Source organism: Chelonia mydas, chromosome 2, assembly GCF_015237465.2.
Source record: "Chelonia mydas isolate rCheMyd1 chromosome 2, rCheMyd1.pri.v2, whole genome shotgun sequence".
Taxonomy (NCBI): domain Eukaryota; kingdom Metazoa; phylum Chordata; order Testudines; family Cheloniidae; genus Chelonia; species Chelonia mydas.
Window position 1 is genome coordinate 251,206,179 of NC_057850.1, and position 17,794 is coordinate 251,223,972.

Genomic DNA, 17,794 nt, shown 5'->3' on the forward strand with positions numbered 1-17,794 from the left:
ATAGTGGGGAGCTGAGAGCCATTGAACCAAACTGTAATCCCTGCCTATAATGGAAGCCACTTCAAGCCAGGGGTGCGGCAGCACCCCCAGCGCCGCTAGTTCCAGCACCTGCGGTAATGATTTTGTTGGGCTGAATCCTGGTTGCTGATGCGTGGCAGGAGGCCCTTCCTCCATCCCTAATACAACCCTTTAGCTAAGCACAGGGTAATCTTATCCTTCCAGTACAAGGAGTGCATTCTGTAGGGTTGTTGGAAGTCAACTTTTCTTATTGCACTTCTGTTCATTTTCCTGTCCTAAAATCCAATGAGAAACACTCATGGGATGGCCAGAAGCATGACAAGAATGACAGAGGGACAGGGGGACAGTGTTGGGTCTCTGTAGAAATGTTTTATGTCCAGTGGATGCATTGACTTTGCAGGGTAAAGAGAGGACAAACGTTATCTCTAGCTCTCTCTTGGCAAGGCTCTATTATTCAAAATATACTTTAAACAGATAAAAAGACTCTGATATATTGTCATTCTGATTTAATTTCAGGTTGGCTTTCAGGCATGGATGGAAGCTCTTGCCTTCCGCCTCTCCCTCCAATCCACACATCTTCTGTATCTCTGCATTGCACCCAACTGTATTTAAAAGGCACCCGACTAACCCGAATTGGTCAAGCTGCATTGATGGGTATTTCATTTCTCTCCCTGACACAGAGTGAGGCTACCAGAACATAAGGTGCAAAATCTCTTATTATGGTGCTCAATTGTCAAAGAAAACTCTCCATTAACCAACGGAAGAATCTCTTACAAAAGGAGACCAGGCAAAATTGAACTAGGAATAGAAGGACTCATAGTAGCAACTTCTGGGCTAAAGGGAGACCGAGGGAGCATAAGTAGAAATACCAGGACAGCATTCAGGGCAGCCACTTATAAAATGTACAGTTCTATAATTACCTGAACAGGTACTGTGCTATAAAGCATGAACATGGCTCTAATACTGATGATTTCCTAGAATGACTCCTGTTTTTATGCACTTAATTACAACCTACATTACAGAAACATTTTCAGCAATTCCTTATTCAAAAGAAAAGCAGCAATGATTTGTTCCCATTCAATGTGCAGTTGCTTAACTGATGAAAATTATCCTGGTGAGTCTCTTTGGCCCAGTTAAACAATACATTTCCTGCATTTTCCTTTATAAAGGTGAAGAAAAGAGCCCTTAATCCCCCCCCGCCCCCATAAACACACACACAAAAGATTATTTATCTATGGTCAAGGCAAAGGTGAAGAAACAAAGCACTGTGGGAAATTCTCTATGGAACATGAAATAGGTGATGCCTTTAATGGCTGAACTAATTTCTGATAAGAAACCAACAGCCATCTGCAAACACCTTGTTTTGTGGGTGTGCAATACAGACAAGTTCTCCTGAGTCCCTTGAAGGGCTGGTTTGATTTGAGCTGTGAGACAATGGAAAATAATTGTACTTGCTAAGACCCCAATTATCTATGCTAACTCAAGTCTTCTGTATTTTCTCCCAAAATACTCCTCTAGCCTTCTGGAGGCTTAGACATCCCATGTACCATGCTGATACACAACCACATTTGTTGGCTCCTACTATATCTCCTAATGCAGCTACTTAAGCAGAGATGCCCACTAAGCTTAGTGCAGCTACAGAAAGTCCCCCTTTTACAGCGCCTTGGGCACTCTCGCACGGCCTGCAAATGAGAACGGTACTTGGGGACGGTCATGGAGAAGGTTTCCAGGAGGTGGAAACCTGCTGAAGTGAAACCATGAATCAGCTTCCGAGTATGGTACAGAGCAGTCATCAGATCATAATGACTCTAGGGCTGTGCCTGCCCTTACGGAGGTGAGCAAAGTACAAGTAGTACATGGGTAGCTACACGCTGCAGTGAAAGACTCTGGCAGGGGAGAGGTAGTGGGTGTTAGAATAGCAGTGTTAGAAGAGCAGTGTAGACGTGGGAGGCACTGCTTGGGTGTGTAGAGACCCTATGTAGGGTGCATACCCTGGGGGTTGTGTAAGGCACTCTACTCGCCTAAGCTGCCTCACTGTCTATAATGCTATTTATTTATACCCATGCGTAGTGGGGCGGTCACCCTGCTCCGGCTCAGAAGGGGTTAAAAGCCAACCCTTGGAGAAGGCCGGGGCTGTGAGCTAAAGGCTAGGCTGATGGGGAAGGCAGCCATAGCTGGGGCCACGCCCCGATCAGGCCACAGCAGGCCCTATAAAAGGGCTATGAGCCAGAAGCTCAGGCAGAGTCTCTCTAGCTGTAGAGAGAGAAGGACCTGGCTGCCTGGGAGAAAAGGGTACCTGGAGTGGAGCAGGGCTGGGGGAAGGCCAGAGGAGCTGGGGAGCTCCAGCCTGGAAAACCTGCAGGCCTTGCTAAAGGCTGAGAAAGGTACTGGGGCTGCAGAGGTGTAGCCTGGGAATAGGCAGAGGCAGCTGGTCCAACCCCCTTGCCTGTGATGCGTGTCTGCCCCAGTGAGCGGGGCCTAGATGGTGACTGGCAGTAGCCGCTGAGGCAAGGAGGGGATAGAGGGTTGGGGGTTCCCCTGGGAGGGGAGACCCAGAGTGTGGGGGCACTGCCATGGGGCAGCACCCCAAGGTAAAGGGGCACTGGGGTCTGGGAGGGACACTGAGGCCAACGGCAGGCAAGACACCGGCCTGCAGAGGGCACTCAGGGCTGGAAAGAGCTAATTCCTGAGATGACCAATAGGCGGTGCCGTGCCAGTGAGTCTCGCCGTGCTACACCGTGCTAGCTAGCCGTGCAGTGTCTGTACTCTACAAGCCACTTCTAGTGTAGACGTACCTTTAGAAAGATGGACCTTTAAACAGATGTCTTGATGCAACCCAGAGCTTTGCCAGTGCATCCCAACTACCCTGCACTCCTTGCTTTGCCAGTGCACCCAGCCACCCTGCACCCTCAACCCCACTGCATCTCCTCAATGTCTTTGAGGAAAAAATAAGACATGTGAATGGTTCCTGGGAAAGGAGGGGTAATTAGGAGGTAGGGAGTAGGGGAATACGATAAAGAGAGGTTTGGGCTGCAGTGAGAGGAGGGGGGCTATGGGGAGGCAGATAAAAGGGGGAAGAGTGGTAGAGAAGAAGAGAGAGGTTGGAGGCTCAGGAGATGGAGCCTTGGGGGTTAGAAGGGGTGGGACAGTGGCAGGGGGACTAGGGAAGGATAGAGGCAAGGATATCTGTCAGCCCCACATTCTCCCTTGTGTGTGCACCCAGCTCTGGGGGCCTCTTGCTCCCCTAGGGGGTTCTGGGCCCCCCTCCCTGCCCCTCTCATGTGGTTGTGATTTTACTAAGAATTTTGACATAGTCCCACATGACATTCCCATAAGCAAACTAGAGAAATGTGGTCTAGATGAAATTACTAGAAGTGTGCACAACTGGTTGGAAGACTGTTCTCAAAGAGTAGTTTTCAATGGCTCACTCTCAAAGTGGGAGGGTGTGTGTAGTGGGGTCCCACAGAGGTCAGTCCTAGGTCCGGTAGCAGTCAATATTTCCATTAATGACTGGAAAGTATATTTATAAAATTTTGAGATGACACCAAACTGCGGGGTAAGGGGTTGCTAGCTCTTTGGAGGACAGGGTTAGAATTCAAAATGACTTTGACAAACTGGAGAATTGGTCTGAAATCAGCAAGATGAAATGCAATAAATGCAACGTATTTCCCTTAGGAAAGAAAAATCAAATGCACAGCTACACAATGGGGAATAACGGGCTAGGTGTTAGTACTGCTGAAAAGGATCTGGGGGTTACAGTAGTTCACAAATTGAATGAGTCAACAATGGGGTGCAGCTGTGAAAAAAGCAAATATCTTTCTAGGGTGCATTAACAGGAGTGTCATATGTAAGACACAGGAGTTAACTGTCCCGCTCTACTCGGCACTAGTGAGGCCTCAGCTTGAGAACTGTACCCAATTCTGGGCACCACAGTTAGGCAAGATGTGGGCAAACTGGAAAGAGTCCAGAGGAGAGCAACAAAAATGATCAAAGGTTTAGAAAATCTGACCTAGGAGGAAAGATTTTAAAATGGGCATGTTCAGTTGAGAAAAGAAGACCTGGGGGGGGGGGGGACGGACTTGAAAACAGCCTTGAGATATGTTAAGGACTCTTATAAAGAGGAAGGTGCTCAGTTGTTCTCCATGTCCACTGAAGGTAGGACAGGAAGTGATGGGCTTTATCTGCAGCAAGAGAGATTTTTAGGTTAGATATTAGGAAAAACTTTCGAACTATCAGGATAGTCAAGCTCTGGAATAGATTGTGGAATCCCTGTCATGGGAGATTTTTAAGAATAGGTTGGACAAACACCTGTCAGGGATGGTCTAGATTTACTTGGTCCTGCCTCAGTGCTGGACGATGGACTAGAGATGATCCCTTGAGGTCCCTTCCAGCTCTACATTTCTGTGATCTGGGATAAGGGGGGCCATACCCATCTGGGGATGTGTGAGCCCATTTCACTGCCCGCATGTGAATACCAAGATCCGGGGCTCCAGGTCCATCTACAGGGGTTGGAAACCTCCCTCCTTGCTCCTCTCATTTGAGCCAGGTTTGGGGGCAGTTGCCCCTTTGGGAGGGTCTGAGGCCTCCTCCCTGCCCATCCACCCCCCATGTGAATCAGGATCTTGGGATGTTCTGCCCTTCTAAATGGGGAGTTGAGAATGGGTATACTTTTTCATGTCATAGGCTCTAAAGTGCTCAGGACAGGGATAGGAACCCCCATTGAGATGGATAGAGCTGTTATTTCAGGTTGCATACATCTCCATGGGGGTGTTCTCATTCAGCTGAGAATATCCACTGAGATGAATGGCCCACTGTTTCCCTTTCAGAGCTTCCTGTGCTGAGGAGGGATGTGCAGAGGCGCACAAGAGGGTTTCTGTGCAGCCACTCTCTGGTTACCTAGGCAGTTTGAGGGAAAATGTGGATGCCTTGACCCCACTGCTATTTCTAGTCTGAACCTTTGTATACCTGTGCAATGTTCCTTGCTACACGTTGTCTGTTTTAATAGCATGTGTTTTTATGTTATGGGGAGGTTTACCCTGAACACAGCAGAATAGTCAGCAGCTGATCTAACCAGAACTTTTATTATATTGGATGGGGATGCGCCTAAGGCAGAGGACTTGTGGGGCGGGCAGCAGGGGGAGAGCAGTTGTGGAGGGGTGAGGCAATGAGGTCAGATGGTAGACAACTCTTGGACGGGTTGTTTGAGGAAAATCTGTATTTTCCTGGCTCTGGAGAGGGAGGGGAGTGTGTAGCAAGTGGCTACGGATCAATGTGGTGTTTCCAAAGACACCCGGTGCAGAGGTTTGGATTTCAAGCACAGGCACCTTGACGGCTACGGGAAAAGGAATACATGCAATGCCAGGCTGGCTGTGGATTCTGGGCTAGTCCTGGATCACACGGTTGCAGAACTTAGCGGGAGAGCACGGAGTACCCCTGGCATAGGGATGACTCACTACAGGTTGATTTGGCTTAGTATGCAAATTGCAGGTCAAGATACCTACAACTGCCTAAACAACTCTTACCAACACCACATCCTTTCCTGTTTTAAAAAAAAAAACTAGGAAATTTAATGACAACCCCCACCTCTATTAGTTCAGAGTTAAGGTTGCTTGGTGGCATGTCGTCTCCTTGCAGGAACTGAGCTGAGCAAAACTCAATGTCTGAAAACTAGGAGATGTACAGGCCAGGTCACCCACACAAGCTGAACTGTCCTTGTTCAGCAATGCGCCCATATGTCCCCTTCCCCCACACATCCATTTACAGCCCATTCACTCTCCCTTACAGGATTCCACGTTAAAAGGACAGACAAGGTGTACGCTCACCATGAGCCATGTCCTTAGAAATAATACAATAGACGGACAATTTAAGAACCACTTCACAACCTCTTACAGCCCCCTCACGCTTCTTCACAGGATACCATCTCAGACTTACGCCTTCATGTCACCATCATTAAGGCATTCAGATCCTGCCATGTTCCACCTCACGGCTGATAGCATCCATTCAAATAGAAGTCCTATGCCCCACTACTGACAGAACCTGCCCGATTCGCCATAGAAATGAGGCATGCTGCGTTCTGAAAGCAAACGGCATTGCTTCCCTTTCCCCCCCACCACACAGTTTGGAGGGTGGAAAACGTACATCTCCTATCACAATCACAGCTCTGTCACACACCTCACACTAATCCACACATCTCCCACACACCCTCTACCAACCAGAGCTAACTACTGCCTCCACCATTCAGTATAGCTACACCTAGCACCGACCACAGTCACTTTACTTGGCATTTATGTTAATAAATCCAACTCATATCCCAGCTTGCTACTGACAGTACTTCCTTAGTATCCTGCAAGGGGATGACCTGTCATCAAGCTAGCTTAACTCCACATTAACATAGTTTTTTTTGCCATTGAATATATATACATACACACACGTATATAAATCGGTAGGGTTTTTATTTTAATTTCGGTGGGGAGGGGAGGTTTTATTTCTTTGTAAATTTGATGGCAGCTCAGTATATGAAAAGCAAATTAGCAATGGGATTTCCAGAACCCTGACCACAGAATTCACTCTTATTTGTCCTTATTGGTGAGTCAGACTCAAGGATGAGTAGAACTGTTTGTTAACATGTCTTTGCTTCATGAAATACGTAGGGGGAAAAAAGAATTTGACACCATAATGGAGCACACAGGATAATGAGAGCAAACCTGGACCTGCTGCTTTATTATCCCATCTGAAAGTTAGCAATGCCACTTGATAGCTCTCAGAAAAAAAAATTACAGGGTAGCTTACAGGAGAAGATTTTAGTTACAATCACAAGCTGCTCTCTCTGTATCGTAGCTGAATGGAAATGTCTGTGTACTGACACTTGGTGGTTTTCATCTTCTTGTCTGTAGTGCCTTTTGGATCAATTCTGCTGGATCATTTGAGGGTTTCCATTGTTACTGCATCTGCCTGCCTGAGTGCATGGGTTTTTGTAATAGGCACAGCTGGAGTTGAGGCATTAGGGTTCAGGAATATGGATTATATATTGGAGTTCCCAACGTTTCCTGCATGATCTTTCTTTTGGTGGCAACTAGGGGGTTAAATTCACCTCTGGGGTAACTCCATTAAGACCAATTTGGCTCAGAGGATCAGATGCTGAGCTGGTGTTAAGTCAAACTCCACTGAAGTCAGCGGTGCTTCACTGATTTAAGCCAGCTGAGGATCTCACCCACTGTGTTTAGAAGACCAAGATCCACTACTTCATCATTTGATTCCCAAGACTTTACAGAGATTAAATATGCAACACACAAATATGTAATGGTTCCTAAAGGGTAACTGCCCTCAAACCAATAACCAAGTATCTTCCTTCTTCATGTCAACAGGATAACAGCTAAGACAAACATTTGACGTAGTGAATTTTGCAGTATGAGCATTTTTGTCTATAGTCCAAGGAACCAGATAAGAGAACAGCACCAGCACTTACTGGGGAATAACATCAAACTATTTCTTATCTTTACCTCTTGGTTCTATTTAAAATCGATCATAGTTTGTGCCACAAGCAGAAAAGAATTGAACTAAGCGTTTTAGGGTAGAAATAACTTGCATTGACACAAGAGATCTCCAAATCAATCCTTCACTCTATGGTCGGGTTATCTGCCCTTATTCGTGAGATTGAGTTACTGTTATATTCAGTTGACTGTGTTTATTTTACTATTTGCATAATGTACACAATCTGCAGCAGAACCCAGTCTGGAAGTAAAGGGCGTCCTAGTAAATTTAATAAACTATTTAAGTGAGACATCTCAAGTAGAAGTAGCCCAAGTGTGGGAAGCGGAGGAGTCTCCAGGAATATCAGACGTGCCCTGACTGTTTTCATTGACATCTCTTTCAAACTACAGAAGTAATTGCATCTCTGCATTAAAATCTTAACTGTAGCAGACTGGTTAACAATTAACAGTTTCCTGCTGAAATATATTTAGGAAAGTCTGCAAGCTGGTTATTAAGCATTTGACTTTACAAGCTGTCTTGAACCCAGACCTCATCCTGCAAACTGTCTTTGTTCATGTGAGCAAGGAGTTGAAGGATCGGGTGCATAGCTAAATACACGGAAGAGTCTAATTTCTCTAGACATCTGCTACAAGCTGTCACTGATGCTGAACCCTAAAATCTGTAGGCATTATTGAAAAGTGGTGCAAACATACCCCAACTATACTATACACACGTATAAATGTTTCCAATTTAGACACAAGTTTGAAAGGGGAAAAATCATGATCCATTTCACATGACTATTGCAACTAGATTTTTCCCATGCAGTCTCTGAATATTTGTGAGCATGTTATCCTGGCAACAGCATGTAGCAAATGCAGGGCAGTAATAACTGTGCCATAGATCTTAGAGCAGGGTATTTAGAGAAAGTTTACTGTGAACGCAAGGTAAATAATCACCACCCAGGGACATTATTCAGAAAAGACTGACCTTCCAATTAAATTAAGAAATATTGAAAACACAAGTTATGAAGAGTATCCGCATGGAAAAAACAACAACAATTTTTAGGTCTTTTTGTTCGGGGCACAGGAACTCCATTTAACATCTCTCCCGGTTGTCTTTAAGGATGCAACTAGTAAATAACCATAGCATGCTGTTTCCATCAAGCCCTTTGGGAAGTATAAAAACTCAGAAAAATCAATGAAACCAACTTCCTATACACACAGGGAAAACGGAAGCTTAATATTCCCTGTTCTTCTTTTATGTACACTTACACGGAAGGCACACTGGCAGCTTTAGGGCCAGATTCCTAATACCCCCACTCTTGCTGAATTGTGCCTGGCTCCTTGAATAGTTCCATTGATGTCATGGTACTTGCTTGTGAAGTAAAAGAGTATTCATTCTCAGAAAGGATGGCAGGATCTGGCCCCTGGAAGGGCACAGCACATTTCACCACAAAGAGCACAGCTCGCAGAAGGTTAATCCTGCAGCGCTTACCCAGGTGAACCTACTGCTGACTTCACTGGGTGGCTTGCCAAAGGAAGGGTTGCAAAATGAGGATCCTGCACGGATTTTCAGGAGTTCTCAAATGGGAGATGCTGGATGCTGCTCCCTTTTGCAAATCTGGCCATTAACCCATAAAAGGGAGGGGGGGAATCCACTTCCAACAAGTTTAAAATCAAGCTCTAAGAGAGACCCAAGGTTTCCTGAGACCCTCCCTCTTCAGATTTACTGACAGATCCAAGTGAATTTGGACCCTAAGAAAATACTAAAGCCTTATTAACATGAATTAATTCCCCACAAGGACAAGGGCACAGTGAAACTTCTAGGGATGCAGAAAGACACATTAACAATGTTCTGAAAAAGGATGCTAACCAAAGTACCCCACACACATGGAGCTAGCATTCAGGGCACTTAATCATCCAAAAGCTCCTAAACAGATTGATCAATATTGACCAGAATGAGGGGAAATGAATGCCTGAATCTACAACCTGAAAACAAACCCCTGTCAGACATGTGCCGATGACTCACTATTGTTTAGTTATGAAAATATTTATAGCCAGCTGCAAACAATTTGTACAATACACATAAGACTGCACTTTACCGTGCTGGTAAATTTGATCTGTCTAATGACATCCTAGGACAGGCTCACCTGAGTTCCTGATGCAATCGGCCTTAAAGCACTGCATCCGTTCCTGACTAATAAGCAAACTGCCCGTGAAGTTAAGTAGATTCGGCACCTCAGCCTATGCTGTCAGAACAGGACTTCAGGGCGTTCCAGTCCACTCTAATCCCTGTTCAGACACACACTGTTCCCTCCAGAGGGCTGGTTGTTCCAAAGCACATCACCAATTTATTAATTAAGACTGAGGACCGAGCAAGCCAGAGAGATAATTACTTTAATTGAAATGTGCACAAACCAGGATCACACTTTTAAATACCTAAGAAATTCAGTGGGCATGTTTAAATGTCCTTGTCTCCTTAAAAGACATGGAGTGTTTTCGTCTCCACATCTGCCTGAAGAAACATATGCAAGTGTTTAAAAGGCCAAGTTTATGTTAAAATCGGTATCACTCAAGCCAGGAATTTGTATGCCTCACTCAGAATGTGCAGGATGTGTCAATTCCCAGCCAAACACTTAAGAAACTGCTTTTTATGAGGACGCATTCAGGGCCTTCATAAGAGCGCTTTTCTCAGCACAAGCTGCAGACAGAGAAGAGGGGAGTTTGTACTTACGGGTGGTGTTGTATTTGATCCCGTTGAAAAACTCCGGGCAGGGTCTCTCCACCAGTTCCCCAGCAGTGGTCCGGGGCCAGCAGGTCCCTATCTGATCAGTGGTGGCATTGCAATATGGACCTTCACATTAAAAAAGAGAAACGAAAGAGAAGCGATTGAGAAAGCCCCGAAGCAACCCGTTCACATCACAAAGCAAAGTGTGACTCTAAGAAGCTTAACCCCAGGCTTTTCCAAGCCCTGTTATAGGCTAACACATCCTACCATCAAAGCCAAAGAAGGGAACAGGGGAACTCTTGAAAAAAGTATCCTGCAAAGCATCTAGGAGGCTGCAGTTGGCATCAAATTCATCAATGATGATCTGAAATATGGTCGCATCCATGATTCGCCCCCTGGGGCTGTGGGATCTGAGCTCCTTTTTCAATCTTTCCCTCCCTTTCTTTTCTCTTTCAAGAGAAATCAAAATCTGAACACTCTGCAAGCTCCTGTGTGCGCCTTGCACAGAAGGGTGGTCTGCAATCCGGTGTCTGGCTCTGCAGCTAAATCCTCCGAGCGCTTCTGCTTTAAACAGCAACTCGGTAACCAATAGAATCCCAGCAAGTGCGGAGTAAAGGACAGACCTCTCTCAGCTAGCCCCCCTCGCTTGGCAGCTTTCCAGTTCCTGCTGGCATTGTCAGCCTCGCTATTCTGCTTCTCCCCCCCCTTCTCTCCACGCACCCAGGTTTATCATCAGCTGTTACTGGCTTGATGATTACCCCTTAGCAAGAACATTTAATGTGCATTAAATCAGCAATGCAATCTCAAAGGAAAGTGACAGTGAAATTAACCTCTCGTCCATCTGCAAGTGAAGCAATTTCTGCCTTTCCTGTGTGGATGGGTGATGGATGGTATAGACAGAAGCATGGGGATGGGTCGGGGAGAGATATCTACTCAAGGTCTGGCCCCTTTGGAAAAGTGACAAGAATTGGGGGTGCGGGTAGAGGAGGGGGACTTTGGAGGAGAGCCGTGAGGACGGGAGGTACTCGAGCAGGGGGTTGGACTAGATGACCTCCTGAGGTCCCTTCCAACCCTGATATTCTATGAAGCAAAGGGGATGCATAGATCCACAGGCCAGAAGGGACCACTGTGACCATCTAGTCTGACCTCCTGTACAACACAGGCCGGAGAACTGCCCCAAAATAATTCCTAGAGCAGATTTGGTGAAAAACATCCCATCTTGATTTTAAAATGGTCAGCGACCGAGAATCCACTACAATTCATGGTACATTGTTCCAATGGTTCAATAGCCTCATTGTTAAAAATCCACACCTTATTTCCTGTCTGAATTTGCCTAGCATGGATCCAGCCATTGGATTGTGTTAAACCTGTCTCTGCTAGACTGAAGAGCACATTATTTAAATATTTGTTCTCCATGTAGGTAATTATAGACTTTGATCAAGTCACCCCTTCACCTGCTGTTGGTTAAACTAAAGAGATTATGCTCTTTGAGTCAGTCACTATAAGGCACGTTTTCTAATCCTTTAATCAGTCTTGTGGCTCTTCTCTGAACTCTCTGCAATGTATCAACATCCTTCTTTAATTGTGGGCACCAGACACAGTATTCCTTCCTCGCTCTGCTATGTTCTGCTTCCCCACCTTGACTGCTTCAACTCCATGCACGAGCGAAGCAGCCAAGTGCAGGAGGAATATGACCATCATCCATGCATTTGTATGCTTCAAAAGAGCTTTCAAGACAAAACCTTAGTGGACGCTCCTAAGTTGAACTGGGCAGGAGATGGCTTTCCCAGTCTACAAAACTTGTAGATTTCACACTACTTCCCATTCCACATCCAGCAAAAGCCAAGCTCTTTGGAATTTTTTTGTGAAACCCAGGGAATGGTTACCAGCCCCAGAATAGTCAGTAGCCTGGTGGTTAGGGCACTCACATGGGATGTAGGTAACTTGGGTTTAAATCCCTGCTCCAAATCTGGCAGAGCAATGAGCTGAAGCTGGGTATCCCACATCCCAGGGGAATGCCCTAACCACCAGCTTGTTGGCTATTCTTCTGGGACGAATCTCTTTCATATCCTCGAACTGCGAAACATTTCCAACAAGAGTTTAATCAAAACCAGACCTTTCCCGCAAAAGGTTTCTGCAAATTGACATTTTCCAAAGAAAGAAAAAAAAAATCTTTTCCATCTGCATACTCCCAACTTGCAGGCTGCAGTACTCCTGGGTCCTCAAAAGTGATCTGAAGGCAGACTGAAGAATGTTGTGAGAACACTTAACTGAGGCTCTGCACTATTTAACCCTCAAGCTGAACATCACTGATCTGTAATTAGTGTTTTTTAGGCCATGCACCCTCAGAGGAGTGTGTGTGTATGCTTTTAGTTTGTGAGAGGAAAGCTTCTATTTGTTTGCGGCAGTGTAGTCTAGGAGATACAGCATTGCTAGATTGCTAAATCTGGGATTTATGAGACGTGGATTCCTTTTGTGCTTCTGCCACAGACCTGCTGTGTATCCTTGGGCAATTCACTGTAACGGTGCCTCTGTTTCCCTGCCCACCTGTCTTGTCTGTTTAGATTGCAAACTCCAGAACCTAGTTGGGATCTCTAGGCACTACTGACTACAAATAAAAGAAGTAATAAAGAAGCAGGAAAAGAAACAGTGAATTAATTAACCGCAAGTAAATATGGGTGAAAAAGGGTAACACTGATGCTTCTGAAAGCACGTTAGCATTATCATTCGGAAATCTGAAATAAGCTCTAAATTGGTTTCTTATCTAAAAAACTGCTCTCGGATACCATCCCCCTATAAGACAGGACATATGTTTGCCTCTTCTAGATTTATCTAATCTTGATCATTTCATTCTGACTCCCTCAGCACCAGGATGTTGCTATAAAAGAATGTACAAAAAATATAATCAAATGCTGGCATCAACCGAGTTATTTAAATATCTGCACCAATTTAAAGGGAGCAAGAGAAGCTGCTGATACAGCACCCTTCTCTGGTGCACCTGATGACCTCAAAAGGTTATTCAGATCTCACTAGTTGCAAGGGGACAGCATCCTGCCCTCAGAATTGCCAATCAGCCAATGCAAGTTTGTACTGGTTATCAGACCACAGACAGAAAATACTTTGTATACTTAAGGTTGATGCTCTGTGTGTATATAACGGTTTAGGAAAATACACTCATCACAGTTCACAGCTTCCTGAATAGGAGGTACACATGTAGAATTTCACAGTGCATATCCCCCAAAAATTCTAATTCCACCCCCACACCACAGCCCAGCAACAGCCTATAGACCAGAAACCTTTTTACCTGCTCTCATCACTACGTCCATTTCCATAGTAGGAACACAAGACATAGGACTGGAATATGAACTACAATATTGTGGAACCTCCCCTCCCCACCCCACCCCTGACCTCCTATAGTCTATAAACTCTGAGCAGCCTTCAATTCATGCACCCATTATTAGACAGACATGCCAACCTCTTGTCTTCAAAGACTCCGCTCTCTCCAACTACCCACCCTGGCCGAGAAACCACAAATCTCATACATTATTTTCTATATACAGTCAAGAAACAACTCCTTTGCCATCCTACTATTTAGCACTCCTTCCCTACCCTACCTCGCTATTAAGTAAAACCCAATTCACCCCATCTAACTTCCTATATAGACTGCACATATGATTGTACCTTCCCTATTCCCCTTCCCAATGTAAGTCAACGAATCGACCTTCCACATACAGCCTAGGCTACAGACCAGCATGTACACCAGTCATCAAAACAGACGAGCATGTTATCCTCCTTTAGTAAATTAAATATGTACTATATTTTCACGTGTTCTCAATGGACTTTCCAAACCAGTATAATCATATCCCTGTTAGATAGTTGATGGGCAGCTGTTCAAGGTTGATTTTGGAAGTGCAATGTGAGACTGAATTGCAGGTATATTTGGATCTTTTACCTATCGTTGCTTGATTGTTCTCTTTCGTACATTTAAATACTTGGATTCTTTTAAATGTAACAAGGGAGATTTTTAAAGGCACCATGGGAACCTAGATCCCCAACTTCTCCTTTGTGGCTTTTAAAGTTTCCCTCAGCATTTGTTGTTGATGTCCTTTAGAGCTCACAGGGCCTGATCCTGATGTCAGCGCTACTCCTCACCTGAGTAAGGATTGCAGGATCAGACCCTTAATAAAAACTATTACTTGCCTCTAGACCCAATAAATGTGGTGGTTGCATCACAGTGAGGGTTTCAGGACTGGTCCTATTGCTCTGAGCTCAAACTCAAGGGCAACCTGACGCTAGCTGGTGAAAGACTTGCCCCTAAGCTTTGTCTTCAGACAAGCCAACAATGATACAAAGCGCTAGAAGACAAAACTCCTAGACTTGAAGGCCAATGGGGCATGCTCAGATGGCACCATGCAATACACTCAGATACCACAGTGATGGGCACCATCAATGAAGCTTGAAAAGTCATACACCCACACATCTAGAAGAGAAGCATTCCCGATGATAACTTAGGGCCACGTTTTGATACTCTTACTCACACTGAACAGCACCATACTCCGAGAGTATGCCCTTGGAAATAAACAATTAAAGTGCTACTCATTTTACCAGAATCTGGTCCTTACATTCATTCACAGAAGCTACACAGGGTCCAGATTTGCGAGTTTTGTTCTAGACAGATGGATATTAAATGTAGATAAATACAGAGCTCTGTTTCAGCTGATAGGGTCATTTTTAAACAGAAGACAATTTCCTTATTAGTAGAAATGAAATATGACTGTAGCGAGCAAGACACCAAAAAAACCAATATGCAGATTTACAGTGATGAATCTGCAACTTCATTGAAGTTGGAAATATTTACTGCAAGTGTAAAAAGATCCTAACAGCATAAATAATATATGGCTCCAAACTACATGCTGATATATTTCATCCAGAACATTAATGCAGTTGTCATTCTCTACAGCTATAAAAGCTGTACAAGTGAATCATGAGGCATGAGGAAAATGATGAGGCATTGCAAGAGGATTAGAAGAACACACTTAAAAAAAAAGGCAGCCTAAGCACATTTGTGAGCTGTCAAGATTTTTTTTAAAAGGTGATTTGAATCACCGAACACAGGAAGAGACCACAGTGACCCTCATTTCAACAGAATTATTATTTATTCATACCGGGCCAACAGCAAGGTAGGTGCTTCACAGACAAATACAAAAACAAGGGGTCAGGTAGTGGAAGTACACTTATTTACACCAGTTGTGGATCTAGCACAAAAGGTTAAAATGTAAACAATGTACAGACACAAAGAAGCAGCGGATGGGTGGTCCCAGAGCAAGTAAATGAGCCCCAATGATTGTCAAGCGCTTTGTAAGTTCCACTTTTTTTTTTTTTAGCACACTGGAGTGTTGGATAAAAAGCTCAGGATCAGACTGTCTTGCTCCGTGTACAGTTTAAGTGCAAATATGGCTTTGTCACCGAGCTGCATAACACCCATCGTAACATGCCCAGAGCTTGTTGCACAAGGAAACTGTGTCAATTGAGTTTCTGTTGTCTACACCTACCCTACAACTTGTCTGTATCAATGCAATCTGGCCAGCTATCCCACGTGGCATTCTGTCCCCTTCTGGGGCACTGAGGACACCGGCGCACCCAGCAGGACGTGAGGCAAGGTACTCCAGAACGCCTTAGCGCTCAGAAACCTGGCAGGAAAAAAGGAGCTAACAAAATCGTAGGAACATAGGAATTGCCAGGCTGGATCAGATGCATGGTCCATTTTAGTCCAGTATTTTGCCTCCAGCAGATGCTTCAGACGAAGGCACAAGAATCCTGCAGTCCACTGGTTACACAGGCAGTTAGGGCATCCTGACTACACACATCATGATCAGGCCGACAATCCTGTAGCAAAGGGCAAGGCACTGTTAGCTGCTATGATTACTAAGAAATAGCAATACTGCGTGTGGACAAAAACCAGGCCACTCCCTGGTTACAAACTCAGAAGTAATAGGGTGCATAATGCTTCCCAAAACCTATTATCCCAACCAGCTCAACTCCTCATTCATAAATCTAAAAGCCAGAAAAGACCAGTCTGACCTCTAATTGCCTAAAGAGGTTCATAGACTGCATTACAGGTGGGTGTTCCACAACTGGGCTGGGACACATTGGCAGAGCATTTGGGGGAACCTTGCCCTGCTACTACCCAGGCTGTTCTTTGCCTAGTGGCTTTTGGTCTCATTGCACTAAAATCTGAACACTACACAAGCACTAAAATTCTCTTTTTTAAGAAAAATCCCCATTTCTAACATAATATTAACAGCTCAATAGGCAGACTATTTAGAGCAAGCCATGCGTTACCCAACAGGCAGAATTAAAACGGACACTAGCTGGTGGCTAAGCAAAGAGCGGAGTGGTAGTGTGTAAGGACGAGGAGTTGTGTTCTGGGTTTGCCTGCATGACTTTGGGTCTCATAGACTCAGTTATTAAGGTCAGAAGGGACCATTACGATCATCTAGTCTGACCTCCTGCACAATGCAGGCCACAGAATCTCACCCTCCCACTCCTGCAATAAACCTCTCACCTATGTCTGAGCTATTGAAGTCCGCAAATCATGGTTTAAAGACTTCAAGGTGCAGAGACTCCTCCAGCAAGTGACCCATGCCCGAGGCTACAGAGGAAGGTGAAAACCCCCCAGGGCCTCTTCCAGTCTGCCCTGGAGGAAAATTCCTTCCCGACCCCAAATATGGCGATCAGCTGAACCCTGAGCAGATGGGCAAGATTCACCAGCCAGATACCCAGGAAAGAATTCTCTGTAGAAACTCAGATCCCACCCCATCTAACATCTCATCGGGCCTATTTACCATGAATAGTTAAAGATCAATTAATTGCCAAAATCATGTTATCCCACCGTACCATCTCCTCCATAAACTTATTGAGTTTAATCTTGAAGCCAGATAGGTCTTTTGCCCCCACTGCTTCCCTTGGAAGGCTGTTCCAGAACTTCACTCCTCTGATGGGTCAGTTCGCTTGCACCCACAGTTCATAGCAGGTTTTATCCGATGGCCCTGAAACAGTGCTGTCCTTATTTAGCCTTTGTCTACTTGCAATAACAATCAGGGTTCAAAAAAGAACTAGATAAGTTCATGGAGGACAGGTCCATCAATGGCTAATAGGGCAGGATGGTGTCCCTAGCCTCTGTTTGCCAGAAGCTGGGAATGGGCGACAGGGGATGGATCACTTGGTGATCACCTGTTCTGTTCATTCCCTCTGGGGCACCTGGCACTGGCCACTGTCGGAAGACAGGATACAGGGCTGGATGGACCTTTGGTCTGAGCCAGTATGGCCGTTCTTATGTGTTCAGCCTTTGTTCAGCTGCAGCCATGATCAGCACTGGACAATTTCTGATGTGTAAACAAACCCTGAATCTGGCTGTGCTACAGTTTCCTCATCTATGAAATGGAGCTCCTCAGATTTAACAGCCTCACACGGAGTATGATGAGGTTTGTTTAGTTGACATGTATAGACCTTATAAATTGCAAATTATTATTATACCATACTTCAGCTTCACTGTAACATAGCACTTCCCTATTACGGT

At 45.0% G+C, this 17,794-nt stretch overlaps 1 protein-coding gene across 2 annotated transcripts in view; it reads right to left on the reverse strand.

Annotated features, from left to right (window-relative positions):
• Nucleotides 1–17,794, reverse strand: part of CRHR2 (corticotropin releasing hormone receptor 2) — a 252,557-nt gene that overhangs the window by 168,674 nt on the left and 66,089 nt on the right. Inside the window, exons 1-2 of one of the 2 annotated variants that reach the window (XM_037891187.2) lie at nucleotides 10,483–10,748; nucleotides 10,222–10,341 (exon numbers count right to left, since the gene is read on the reverse strand). In XM_037891187.2, the coding sequence (XP_037747115.1) occupies nucleotides 10,222–10,341; nucleotides 10,483–10,600 (238 nt within the window). In that variant the 5' untranslated portion in view covers nucleotides 10,601–10,748. Of the gene's footprint in view, nucleotides 1–10,221; nucleotides 10,342–10,482; nucleotides 10,749–17,794 lie in introns of those variants that run through there. The other variant, XM_037891188.2, reaches the window with a different exon arrangement.